This window comes from Apostichopus japonicus, chromosome 3 (genome assembly GCF_037975245.1).
Source record: "Apostichopus japonicus isolate 1M-3 chromosome 3, ASM3797524v1, whole genome shotgun sequence".
Classification (NCBI taxonomy): domain Eukaryota; kingdom Metazoa; phylum Echinodermata; class Holothuroidea; order Aspidochirotida; family Stichopodidae; genus Apostichopus; species Apostichopus japonicus.
The window spans coordinates 4393117-4407215 of NC_092563.1; the positions used below are offsets into that span (position 1 = coordinate 4393117).

The window sequence follows — 14099 nt, forward strand, 5'->3', positions numbered from 1 at the left end:
TTAGCTAAATTTAGCTTATAGCCAATTACAAGCCAACAGTTGGCCACTGCGTAATAAAATACATATTGCCTGCCTAACCGCACTCTATGGAATGTCACGAACTGTATGCACAACAGGCGCGTATCCAGGGGGGGGGGGGCGTTGGGGGCGCGCGCCTCCCGGGTAAGAAAAAGAGGAGAGAAAAAAAAAAGGAAAAAAGGGGGAAAAAGAGGAGGAGGAGACGAAGGAAGGGAAAAGAAAAAGAAGAAAGAGAGAAAAAGGAGAAAAAGAGGGAGTAGAAGGAAAACGCCAAGACACCGGGAAGAGAAATAGGAACAGTGACATCATTACAGCGCTGGTCCCTATTATATACACAGGGTAGTCAGTGACGGATCAAGGATTTCGGAAGGGGCGTTTGCCTCACCCTACCCCTTACACCGACAACTCCATTTTTGACGTTTCCATTTTTCCTCTCTCACTCATGATCTATATACTATATATGGTCTATCATAACGCGTGTGTGTGTATATACGCCTTAAACAATTGTAGAATTGTGCTATGAAACCAACTGTGGCTGGTCTCGAACTCGACCGTTTCGTCGGGGAACCTGACGCATTTCGGGAAGGGGGCGACCGCCCCCCTCCCCCTTCAGCATATTTTTTTGATGATATCGCCAGTAATTTCAAAATAGAAAGTGCTTAGATGCAACTTACAAGGCCTGGGAAGTGTCGTTTCCAGCGATCTGGGAGGCATTTTCGGCCAAAATTTACTTGTACGCTTCGCGCCAACAAATGGTCCTGGGTAGTGCCATTTCCAGTGATCTGGGAGGCATGTTCGGCCAAAATTTTCTTGAACGCTTCGCGCCAACTTATGGTGGCGCTACGCTTAGATAATTTGCCTTCAGGCTTCGCCCCTCCCTTGGCAAATTCCTCGCTACGCGCCTGTTCGAATTTGTAAAGCAACCGCAGCAGATATCACATCATATCAGTGAGCATGAAAATGGCGTTCCAGGATGAAGAGCCTCAAAACTGTCCGACTTGCCCGAAAAAAATAACCCAAATTTCGTTCAACATGTTATGGTCAATATCATATAAACAAGCATCGGTTATTTACCCTACATCGCATGCCATCGTGTACCGTACGGTCCGTGAAAGTTGCGCAGTGTACCGCGGGATGCTAATGTAAACAACCAAATGTCTTATGTAGATGGAGAAAAAGGCATGGAGGTCCAATTATGTCAAAACTCTCTTTTACATTAGAAATGGCGAATTAGGGGCTGCAGCCCCCCCCCCCCGCTTCCTACGCCTATGTGTGTAGTGTTCGGTTTCGGAAATATCTGCTATTTTTTGCATTTCCTTCAACCAAGTTTTATAATAGCCGTTATAAGAGGTTTTAATATTTCTACACCAATAAATTAACTGTGTCTGAATTTTCCAAAATTTCTGACCAACATTCTGCATCACACTTCCCTCTACTCGTGCAATTTTGACTGGTCTGTTAGGGGTTGAAGGAGGTTTTTCTATATTGGTTGTCCATAGATGAAATTTTGTGCAACATTATGGATATGTTTTGAAGTGAGTTTATTCACGAGAAATGTGAATTTTCAAATTCTGAACAAATAATGGGCTTGGAACCTTGAAAAGTGGGCCTGACGGATATTGTGGGCCGCGACGTAGAATCACATATAAGAAGCAATGATCCACAGGACATGCGATGAGGTCGAACATGATTTGTGACTGGTGACAATCTTCAAAAAGGTTATGGATGGAAAAAAACTATCGGGAAATACTTGGTTCTCAGGCAAAAAGTGTACATCTGGTTGGTCATTTTCAAGCCCGAGAAGTGCCATTTCCGGTGATCTGGGTGGTATCAAAACCAGAAATTTTCTTGTACGCTGCGCGCCAACCGATGGTGGCGCTCCGCTTAGATAGTCGTGCCTACAATTTTGAAAATCCATATCAATCGCAAAAAGTGCTCCCCCCCTTTCAAATTCCTGGCTACGTCGCTGGAGTGTAGGCCTATAACATGGCAATATGCCAGCTTCATGACCGCCATTCACACATTGTGTGTAATGTACGGCAACAAAGTGAGTAATCTTACGAGATAGAATATCAATAACGGAACATTATTTCAATTCGATGCAGCTATAGGGCAAAAGAAAGACGCAGTTTTCGCTAAATTGACCTTCCTCGTTGCCCAAATAAGGCCAGTATATGTGAACCCACCTGGGACTTCCTAATAGCTTGCTGGCATGCATTTCAAATGGGCAACTTTGAACAAACTTATGAGGCCCTGTAAAGTTGAATTTCAAAAAAGGAGCGCAATTGGAACTCCGGGTCGCCGCTGGACAAAAATCCGTTTGGTCCAACCGAACTAACCGGGACAAGCCGCTTTAGGGCCCGCAATGGCAGCTGGGCCCAACCAACATACCATCAGCTGTGATATATCCTAGTGCCATCGTAACAATTCGATGATAACACGCAATGTAATTCATGTATATTCGAAAGCGTTTGGATCTTCGATAATATCATTTGGTAAAGATATGAAGACTGATCAGCAGTTACAAAATTAATTCGTACGGGCAAAGTTCCTTTCCATTTTTACAGTACAATGAAGACATAACATATGTTATGTAGGCTGCTGTAAATGTATCTCTACGCAGGTGACCTCGTGGGGCGATGCATGGCCTAATTTAACATATTTTGGAGGGTTTTAAAATTTAGTTTACATCCATGGCTACGAATGCCCCTGGCACAGACTGTCCTCGAGCTTACAGTGGGACAGAAAGAGAGTTTAGTTATCCATTTTTTCTTTAACACCAACAAGAAAAAAAAACACATTTACAAGTTAGAATCTCTTCTAGGAATCCAGGAACATTGTGTTCAATAACCAGCTTCTCACTAATAAATAATAAGTTCAATAATAAGTCACTCGCGTAAAGTTCGAGTTAAGTGCCATGCTATATGGCAATTCGATCTCGTAAACAAGAGGTACGGTGTGGGCGCGGTAGTGACGTCATCCTTTTGGCTCTCCCATATTTGATAAAGGTGAGAATTAACTGAGCTTATTACAGAAAAATAACGTTTTAATTGAATATTCAAAGTTAAATGTAACTTATTAGCTCTTCGCTTTTCAAATTCTTAACATGTGCTGACAGAAATTTAGATTTCATTGTTTCCTCTAATGTCAAATAAAATAAATAATGTTTCTGAAATTACAACTTCCCGCCAACTGTTCAGTTTGTGACGTATTGGCGGGTACTGTTTATCAATATAATGTTTACGTTCCCGTAATCGTTCCCAACTGGTCACAGGTTCGTTGGCATACCATTCAAAAGCACAGTACATGTGTAGCTGTAACACTACAGTATATCGAGGTTAATACATGTCCGTCACATCGTGTCCTTTATTAAAGGCTCATTAAGGGAACGATTTTCAAGTTTCTGAAGGAATTCCGAGTTCATTTTTCGACCGAAGATGGAGGGAACACCGTAAGTATATAGTGACGTCCGCTAAAATACATGCTTGCAACCACAGTTTCGTCAAACGTGCTTGAATCACATGAACTTAGAGTAGGCTAGCCTACTCCTAAACTAAAGTACTAATGATGATCGACTGACATGTGTTGTTAAACTTCAATAGTCTAGTGCTAGATGTCCAGTGGTGAAATTAATGAAAGTTTGTTGGAAAGCGAAACATTAAATTTATTAAAACTCTCAGAGAATTCGAAAGAAAACAAGTTGTGCACACAATGATGATCTTTCATTATTAACGTGACATACTCAGTTCATGGATCATGATGTTGCTAGTAATATGGCTAACAGTAACACTAACAATAATAGGTAACACTCCTAACAAGTATGAAGTAACACTAACAGACCTAGGCCTAAGTTAATTATAATTGCTCTAGTCTTAAGTTATAAGCAGCTCATTTGAATGTGAAACCCAATCCACGTGATGATTGGTGTATACCAAGCCTTCTGTTTTCAATGAGTCTTCAAAGAGGTACAAGGCAGGCATATTCCATGGTGGACTGCAAATTAACGTCACCTCTCCAACAGACAAAAGAGTGTACCTTAGAATCTCACCACTTCCCAAGTAAATACAGAGGGAGGTGAACACATCCCATTCATGATCACGTGCTATGTAGCTAGGTTATGGTGAACAAGATTGTTTGAAAGAACAGAACCAGACCCAATCCCCAAACCAAGAATACCAAATCCATGGAAGACTTATTTCTACACTAGCTCAGTGGTTAACACCGGTGCCTTCCAATCATAAGTTCCCCGGTTCGAGACACTCCAAGATTAATGTATGTCGTCCAGTTACAGATTTGTTGACAATTCATCATGATGGATGTTAAATATGAATGTAAGAGACCGACTTCGGTCAGCCTGCGGCTTTGATAAGCCAATGAGGCTTCTTCACGAGTTCCTGCTTGCAGGAGGATCTTAAATACATACATACATACATACATACGTACATACATACACTATAGTTTACAGTATTGCAAAGCAGGGATTTCCAATAGTTGAAGAGAATTCACCCTTGATTGTCCTTAACAGGCCATAAATTTCAAACTTGATCAAGGCTAATGTAGTTCGATTTTGTATAGAATGTTATGCAAGTACACCAGATGCTGGTTTATCGATATTTTTTCCATGTATGTGTGAGTTGGTGTGCTCAAGGAAAATTTATGCTCTGCGCTGCCACAGCCAGATAGGTGTGGTATTTCATGTTTGCTTCCAGTATTTAACAGGTGCACTCTGGCAGGCTTCATTATGTTGACAACTAATTTGTTGACAACTAATAGACAGATATGAACCATAGAAACAAGAATCCCAGAAAGCCCTCATGAAACAACAAAAACACAAGAAACCCAGAAACAATTTTTATATTTCTAAGCGAGGCAAACCGAGTATTGCTTGATAGTACCAAACTCCAGGGAAAACAAATGTACCATGCTGTTCAATGTCACCAGGGAGTTGATACGATACAAGTAAGGGATGTAAGCATAACAACTTGCGAACCCAGATAATGTCGGATAATTAAGACTCATTTTATACCATGTGTACATATTTTTATCCCTCCCCCCCCCCCCCCCCCCGTAGCCCCTACTTGAAATTTAAGAAATATTGAAAAGCGTTTTGTAGTTTTGGAATAGTTGGTGTCGAGTTTAGCATATATGTTGAAACTACAGTATATGTGCACTTTGCAGCGAGGAGATAGTCTAGACAAAACCTTCCAAAGGGCTGAAAGTGGAGTAAGGACATCACGTTGATGGCTTATTGTACAAGTACATAGTGTACACACATTGAAAATTAATATTTTCAATGTGAGAATTTTTAGGTACATCCAATCATGTTTAGGTTATTACAGTTTTTCATGGAGACAATATCTCTGAAATATGTTAGTACTATTAAATTATTCCCTGAAAGCAAAATGGGAGGATCAAAATGGGAGGATGTTTTGACAGATGTGCAATGTTTATATTTATAATTGGTAAATTAATAGATGGCTTCCATCCAAGGTAAATACTCTGTATGATAAAACAAACAGGTTAACACTTTCTGCCTAAATCAGCTTTCATGCTTGTGGTGAGATGTGCAGTAGGTATGGTAGTCGTGCATCTTTTATGAAAGTAAAATAACAAGCTAAATTTATTGAAGTTGTACATTGAACTGTAGCTTCAAACATTAACTCTTCACATGAGGCAAATTTTTAAGGATGTTTTCTTGTCTTCCCTCGGACAACCATGCTGTACATGTTTGTTCTCCGAACAGCGAAATTGGTTCCAAGCCTAAACAAATGTAGCAAATATGTATACACTGAGTCTGTAGGAGAGATGTGTAGGTCGGTGATACCAATAATGGTAGTTTGTGTTTTGTCTCTTTTAATGTCAAAAAGTCTGTTGTAAGCTCTTTTATATATTATTTTGTGACAATTTCATTCAACAAAATTTTCACAGCAGGCTGCATAGTCCCTTTAATGAAAGACTGTACACGGTCTGTAATCTGCACACCATAATGTGTTCACCAGGTAGGTATTGATTCAACCCATAACCTTTGGAAATCCTGAGGAATGCAGGAACTGGAATAATATTTTTGTTTTGCAGTATCTTAAAGATCTCAAGGAGCAAAGAATGGAAGCGTTGTTTCATATATGCATCCATACTTTTTTTTTTCTGTAACCATTAACTTTTGGCTGAACTGTTGTAGAATGACCAGAAATGAAGGAAGGATTTTATAAAGGAGGGGGTTGTAACAGGGGTCATTGAAGCTGTCTCAGGTGTATAGAGGTTGTGGGTCCTCCCCCTGAAAATTTTTTAAATGGTTCATTTTGAGGCATATTTAGGCTATTAGTTAGGTCTATACAAGTAGCCCTAAATGCAAGGTTTGAGGTTTTGCGAATAAATATTTGTTTGTTTGAAAAAATAGGGGGGGGGGGGCGGGTTGTTCGATATACTCCTATTAGTTTCCAATTCTTCACCATTTTCCGTCACCTAATCAGATGTGGGCCATGGCCTCCCCACTCCCCCAACCCCACCTATTTGCCTGCCCCTGGTTGTCAGTTATTGGTTGGTAAAGTGGGAGAATCAAAGTCTTTCGTTCATTGATTATTTTGTAGACCTGTGAGAATATCTTTGTTTACAGTAACTGTTAGATGTACACTCTGAGCAGCAAGTCAGACCACATGTGAGTGGGTGGGGGTGGGGGGAGGTGGACGGGAAGGATGTGTGTGCACACTAATGTGTAGATGTTATTTATAAGATAGAGTGATTTTTGTTTGTGTGGGTTAACTTTTCAATAAAGATGCTGTCAAAGACCACAAACCTATTGCCTTGACTCTAGAGAAGGAAATACCTTTGTGTGGTGTTTGATGTTGGTGTTCAAAATAAGGATATATCTTCTTAGACAGTTACAATTCACTACACCTCTGAGATACGATTCAGGTCAATTGGGTGCAGGGGCGTGGGGGGGTGAGGGGATGGGTGGAGTAAAAGTTGGGTTTTAGCTAGATCAGCCACGAAGGATCATTAACTTATTGTCTTTCACTGTTGTCGTTGAATATTAAATTTATTTGACTTCGCCTTCTTTTGTTCTCATCTATCAGATATACTTACGATGAGCTGCAAGGATTCGCAGAGTTCATCAAACAGAAGACAGCACACAGACCTACCATTGGAATCATTGCAGGATCAGGTCAAGGAGCCCTAGCCTCAATGGTGGAGGATGAAATTATAATCACATATAGAGACATACCAAACTTCCCTATCAGCACAGGTAACTGACACACCAGTGCGCAGTATATTTCCACAATATTATGAATTGTTATGCAAATGCGTGCAAATTAGTTTCATTTCAACTTAACTATGGTGGAGGATGGAATTACAAGTACATGTAATGACATACAAAACTTCCCTGTCACCAAAAATAACACACATTATTATCAAAATAAAATAAAACTGTTAGCTAACTGCTTATCCACTAGAGAGCCTGTGTAAGTGAATGTGTAAAAGTAAGTTGGCCTGATTCTTCGATCCTAGCAGGATCTTCTTTAGAAGCCTTCTTCAGAGGCCTTTGAGCCTCTGAAGAAGATCCTGCTAGGATCGAAACGTCAGGCCAACTTACTTTTACACACACATTATTATCATAACAACAAGAAGTTTTCCCCCTTGGTATATGGGTATGAGTACAGACCTAGTCCCTTGCAATAATAGGGAACGCATGGCAGTGACATCACAGATTCCATGTGTTGGAACTGTCAAAAAAAATATACCATTGAAGCTAACTACAGTATCACTGGACCCACCACCAATCCAGAAAAGCCTTCCTAGCCACGGCCCGAGCGTTGTGGGCTAAGAGTCCAGAAATATATCTGACCATTAATAGTACCCGTGTATATTTTGTACCCATTTATAAATAATTCCTGTATTTAGAATCCTGTAATTTGTTCTGAGCATTAAAGAAGTTTCAGCTTCAAGTCAAATGATGTAAAGTAAAGTAAAATATTTTGAGATTTTCCAAGTTAAAGGAATTGAAGACTCGCCCCAAACCGTGTGCCGCCATCTGAAAAAGTTAACTTTCCATTGCTTGCAAGTGAAGTTTTCTTTGTGTCGCTACAAAATGCAGACAGTAATGAAACGTGATAGCTTGTTATCTTTTATCTAGACCTGAGATGTACATTGCTGCTAAGTACACTGTGTTGTGGGTATTGACCGTAGCTGCATGTATTGACAGGGCACTAGTGTCTAATTACCGACGGTAGCAAGCTGTGTGTGTATTTACTGGAATCGACGGTGGTGTCTAACACTTCTGTTACACCTCATTCAAACCTACAGTAGGTCAGATTACCGGCATGAGATGTTTCTTTGTGCGCGAGTCTTCAATGCCATTAAATCTTTTTCATGTATGAGGTTGAATCAAATGAACAATTGTCTGTCTGCAAGGACACATGCTGAGTGACTGCGTGTCGAGTATCAAATTGGATTCAGTTGGTGAAATTACAATCTTAGTTTGAATGTAACACCCACTTGATTTGTTGAAATTGGCAAACAAATACAGCAGTTTGAAAATATTCTGTACTTGGTTCATATTCCTTCTCATTATTTATTCTGCTATAAAAGAACTGCAACTGGTCAAAATGCACAGCAAACTTTATTAGCTGAATTATTGATTAATAAACACAACAAGTACTTTGGACTTTTCCAAGATATATAAAACATGTCTGTTCAGTTTGTCACTAGGATCATAGTTCATCACTCACACCTGTGTTTATATTTGATCTTAACAACAGTGGCAGGTCACAAAGGACAGTTTGTTATCGGGAATCTGAAGGGAAAGTCTGTCCTTGTGATGTCAGGAAGGTTCCACTCTTATGAAGGGTACCCACCATATAAGGTACAGTATAGTAGGCATATCAGATGTAAATCCCTGGTCATAGACCTGAACAGCATTAGTTAATGATGTAACACACATGATAATGATATCTGTTTTCATGTACATGGCAACAGTAAATATTTAGTTACCTTGAAACAAGTTTAATCTTTACAATACGAACAGAACATAGAGGATATCAATTTGATCTTGTAGAAAGTGTGGCGGTCAGGGAGTAGAGTTTCAGAAGCAAAATAAAGTGATGTGCATCAAATGTTAACAAGTCTGCCTCAGTGGTCATTTATGACATCACATTTGTTGACTTCAGACTTTCAAGTTCCCAAAATCAATTTATCGATGGCTGGAAAATGGTACATGGAAGTGAATGGAAATTTTAAAGGTTTCTCGTCAGCCGTTCTTCTGGATTTAAGAAAGATTTGTTTATGCGTGAAATATTCTTTCTACTATTATAAATGTTAATTTTGTAACCACACGGCAGTATTTCACATTTCAATGCAGAACACTGTTGACGTTGTACCCGGTGCTCTTGTATAATATAGTCACATTTTCTGAGTCAGAAACCGAATTGTCGCATTGAGTTGGGTGCAATGCTTGACATGTGTACATTATGAATTTAGTATAAACTGTTATTATGTGCCATAAATAACAATTATTGCGCATTCATTGTAATCGTTACGGCCGTTGCATGAAGAACAAGCGTTGTGGCGTTAATGCAGTATGCACTGTATTTAATAACTACTATGATGAACGTTAGTCATTACACTTATGAGCTGCAATGGTGAGTTGCAGCTGTCGTACCGAAATGAAAGAACGGGAAACGGTATCTGTAAACTAAGTAGGCTACCCATATGCACATGAGACTGCTTGTTGTTCCTTGCCACAAATGAGCCCTCAGTGGAGAAGATAGTTTTACAAAACTGTGCCTAGGATTGCATCAAATATTAATACATGTCTACTCATTGCAGACAGAAACAGTAAGGCAGACAGTTTTTTGACAATTTAGTAAAATTTGCCATAAATTTCAAAATATGAAATTTGTGCAATAGTCGTCACTGCAGCTACACTTCTTCTTGTTCTCCAGCTTGTGGCTCCCATCCGAGTAATGAGTCTGCTGGGCATAAAGACTCTGATCGTGTGTAATGCAGCCGGAGGTATTAACAGAGATTTCAAAGTAGGTGATTTTATGCTGATGAAGGATCACATTGGATTTCCAATACTTGCAGGCCAAAACCCTCTGAGAGGACCCAATGATGAGAGGTACTTGTTACTTAATTTCTCCTATACAGCATTATAAAAATACAAGGTGGCAAAACTGATAAAGAATCGCAACGATTCTTTTAGAATAAATAATGCATGAACCCTGAAAAGTGCTATGGGCACTCAAATGAGTTACGCTTCCTGCATGAGTTTATTTCTAAACAGACGTCAAATACCTTCGTTTCGCTGGCATTGTCCTGGAGTTTACTTTATGAAGTAACTGCTATCATTCTATCAACATAATATTTAAAAACGAGAGCTGCATTATTTGTATCGAAAGCTTCAACAAGAAAAAGTTTGTATCTTTGCAATTAACACAAATTAATAAATTAGAAATTTAGTTGTGATTTGTTGGGAAGAAGAGTCAACAGATTCTGTAGTTGATATTGATGTCCTTGGTTAAGACATTCAAACTGTCCTAAGTGTCAGTACTGTATGAAACGTTTTTAACCTTTCATAGATAGGTGTCCACTTACCTACAGTATGTAATGTTATTCAAAACGGTATATCTTCAGTTTTAATCAGTCAGCATCTTCTTAGGCATCCTTCATTATCAATTAACCTAATCAGAATTGAACATCATGCACCTTAATCTGAAAGTCCATCAAATACAGATTGTACAATGTTTGTAACTCATACAGCTTGTAGTAAAGTTTGTTGCTTTACTAATGCTATAATAGTTAATCTTTTAGTATAACTATTACTAAATTTTTAACTATACTCATTTATCAACATTTCTTAATTTTTTCTAATTTTTTTTTTCATTTGGACAAAGTGGTTGATGCATAACATTTCTTAAACAGACAAGACAAACTTTGAAACAAGATCAATTTTGATTTCAGGTTCGGTCCTCGATTCTTGAACATGTCGGACGTATACAGCCTTCGTCTGCGTAAACTTGCTCATTCTGTTGCCAAGGATGAAGGGCTCTCCCACTTTATTAGGGAGGGGGTTTATTTAATGGCTTCGGGACCGTCCTACGAGACACCGGCAGAACTTAGATTCTTCAGAACAATTGGAGCAGATGTAGTAGGTACGTATAGAGCCTGGCCCCCTAGTAAACCTTTTGTGAGTCATGAGTGTTTATATCCATTAGCTTTTCATCAAATATCGACCTTAACCACACCCAGTACACGTAAGTGTCAAACAAATCTGTCCTGTATCAGTTAGATTTGGAAAATACAACAACGATTATATACTGCAAAAGCATTTTTTTGTGTTTGAAGTTTGTGATGATGTACTATTAAACAATACAGTTGGATTGCACAGTATTTCAAAGGTGAAGGCACAAATTTTAAATTCCCTACTATAAATTTAGGTAGGAGCTGAAAGAACCTTTGAGGAAGGGCCAAGGTTAATCAAGGTTGGTATTGAGGGGGTGTCCTTGGTGCTGTTAAAGCCAGCCATGTGGTATGGAGGACTGGGGGGGGGGGGGGAGTTTATGAGGCACTATAATTTTTTGTTGTCTATAATTAGCTCTAATATATACTCTTGAGGTTGAATAGATTTGTACACCAGTAACAAAGTATAATTCTTCCGAGCTGAATGTAAAAGTCCTTGACTAATGATTGAAGGTGGGTGTTGGGGTGGAAGCACCCCTGGCCTGCCTTTGCACATGGCACTGGTTTGTTAGATTGGCTATGTAAGTTACCAATGAAGTCTAGCAAACCTCATAAATCAAATTATAACTGAAATTTGATTAAAAAAATGGAAAATTGAAATATGTGCCCTGAAAGTGTCATAACACTAAAACAGTGCAGCATGTTAGTTTACGTGGAAGTATTTAACTCCAATCCTTCCTTTGTTTTTGAAATAATCAGTGAATTTAAACGTTTTCATTTGGGCTTTTGTGAAACCAATGAGTCTAATCTAAACCCAAGTCTTTGGGTGACGTAGTAGGTTAGGAGTGAAATAGAATCCTTCTTAATTACTTCTTAATTAGTTGGATGGAAAAAAAGCAAGGAGGCTGCTTAGTCTGTTAAATAGATGGACCAGGTGTTCTCATATAATTTTCTACAAGGGCCAGAAAGGAAAATTAGTTGGGAGCAATAGCCCAGATCTCAATGTACCTAGAATGTAGCAGAGTAGTATGTGTGGTAGGGTGCGCAAGCCTAACCCCTCAGAGGCCCACAAGCCCCATTGGGCTGATTTCCTTCTTTGCGGGCCAGAATGAAATAGTTTTGTTTGACAGATTTGCCTGTGGGGCTGCTTAATTGAGAACTCTTAATGTGAATCAATGCTATATATGTACCTTTGGTATAAATATTGGTGCAACTGTATGCTGCACAAAATGCTGCTTTAAAGATCAACAGCATGCAGATGATCAACAGCTCAAAGAAAAATTGTCAAAAATTATAATAACTTATTTGATATTTTTTTCCATAGGCATGAGCACTGTCCCAGAAGCAATTGCCGCAAGGCACTGTGGGATGGAAGTGCTGGGTATGTCCATGGTTACCAACGCCTGCATAATGGAGAACGATATCGAACAGAAGACGGACCATCAGGAGGTCCTGGAGACAGGAAAGCGGCAAGGAGAATCCATGTGTAAACTCATCAGTAAGATAGTGGAGAAGATGGACCACAAAGAACAAAATGGAGCATGAAAAATCAATGAGAATTGCCATGGAAACTTTAAGAATGTCTATTAAAAGCATGCTTGATTTGGGATTATTTTAACAGGTTTTTATTTCCGTTTGCAACTCTTCGTATAGGTTTATGCATGACAGTACCCACCTGTCCGATTGCATCAACTAATGAACAACAAATTCTGTAAAGTGTTTGAAGAAAAACCTGATAAGATTGATGGGTAGGTTTGTATTTCACAGTCATAAGGGAGGGTAATGAGAGGGTGAAAGTTAGAAGTATGTGGTGGGGGGGCAGGGGAGGAGGTGGGTGGTCAGGGTTGTGTAAGATGCTAATGGGAATGCTAAAAATATTTATTGTAGTAATATATTTCTAGTGTGCTTTAACGCTATACCTCCATTCACGCAAAAGTTGATTAAATTTTTAAGAATTGGGCAAGCTTCTATGGCACCCCAGTGCCGCCAGCTATTTTATGATTTAGTGTCATGAATGGACGATGAATGCATTTAGCAAATTAGCAGGATAAAGATCTTGTTGGAACATTGAAATTGAAGTAATGCATGTAGACTTTTCACAGGGGTGGGATCAACAAGCTAAAAATCAACAAAACTGAATGGCTTGTGACTTATTACTGAGGAATTCACACAAACTATCAATTTCAAAGATCCTGTAGATCCAGTTACCATAGAGATGGTGTCCTTTTGTTGCTCATTTCGATGGCATGGAAGTACTTGCTCACATCCATTTTCATCATATGAATTAACGATAACATTTCATCACATGTTTTAACATTTCATCACATTTTTAAATTTAGATAATTCTTTTCTTTTGATGGTAAATGGGTATAAATTGGAATTTATTCATTGTGAAACATACTTTCAAGTTGAATTAATAGTTTGTCATACAGTACCCCATGTCTGTACCATCGCATTCATCATACTATCCCACATATTTATACAGCTGTGTTCAATCTCTTCGCCATAATTCGTCGAGACATACCGTCAGGCACACTCAATTCAAAAAAACAATTGTGCCATAGTATTATTTTTTCTCTCATTCTTCAAATAATACAACATCTCAGGCACTCTTTTCCACATGTTTTTCACGTATCGTGGCTGTTATTAACTTCTCTGTATATATTTTCTACACTAGGTTCTAATATATCGTTATGGCAACCTTTGTTGTTGTACTACTTGAACATCATCTTGTTTGCTATAAAGTAAGTGCACAACTGTTCCATTTCAAGATTTTATTCTCTTTAAAAACATTTAAAAGTAAGTTGGCCTGACGTTTCGATCCTAGCAGGATCTTCTTCAAAAGCTAAATGACAAGTAACAGTAACAGAAGGGACAAAAACACACACAGAATATAGACAGGTTAA

The 14099-nt window shown here is 38.9% G+C and overlaps 1 protein-coding gene across 1 annotated transcript; it reads left to right on the forward strand.

Moving 5' to 3' along the window:
* Positions 1–3311: 3311 nt before the first annotated feature.
* Positions 3312–14062, forward strand: LOC139960892 (purine nucleoside phosphorylase 1-like). The gene is made up of 6 exons (XM_071959565.1): positions 3312–3469; positions 7092–7261; positions 8775–8878; positions 9957–10132; positions 10975–11165; positions 12518–14062. Exons 1-6 carry the CDS (start codon positions 3456–3458, stop codon positions 12736–12738), a joined length of 876 nt encoding a protein of 291 aa, XP_071815666.1. The 5' UTR covers positions 3312–3455; the 3' UTR covers positions 12739–14062.
* The last annotated feature ends 37 nt before the right edge of the window (positions 14063–14099 follow it).

What these genes read in the sequence shown, in the direction of transcription:
- LOC139960892 (XM_071959565.1), top strand. An exon ending in AGAGGACCCAATGATGAGAG is followed by an intron (nt 10,133 to 10,974) that starts GTACTTGTTACT and finishes TTTTGATTTCAG; the next exon opens with GTTCGGTCCTCGATTCTTGA. An exon ending in AATTGGAGCAGATGTAGTAG is followed by an intron (nt 11,166 to 12,517) that starts GTACGTATAGAG and finishes TTTTTTCCATAG; the next exon opens with GCATGAGCACTGTCCCAGAA.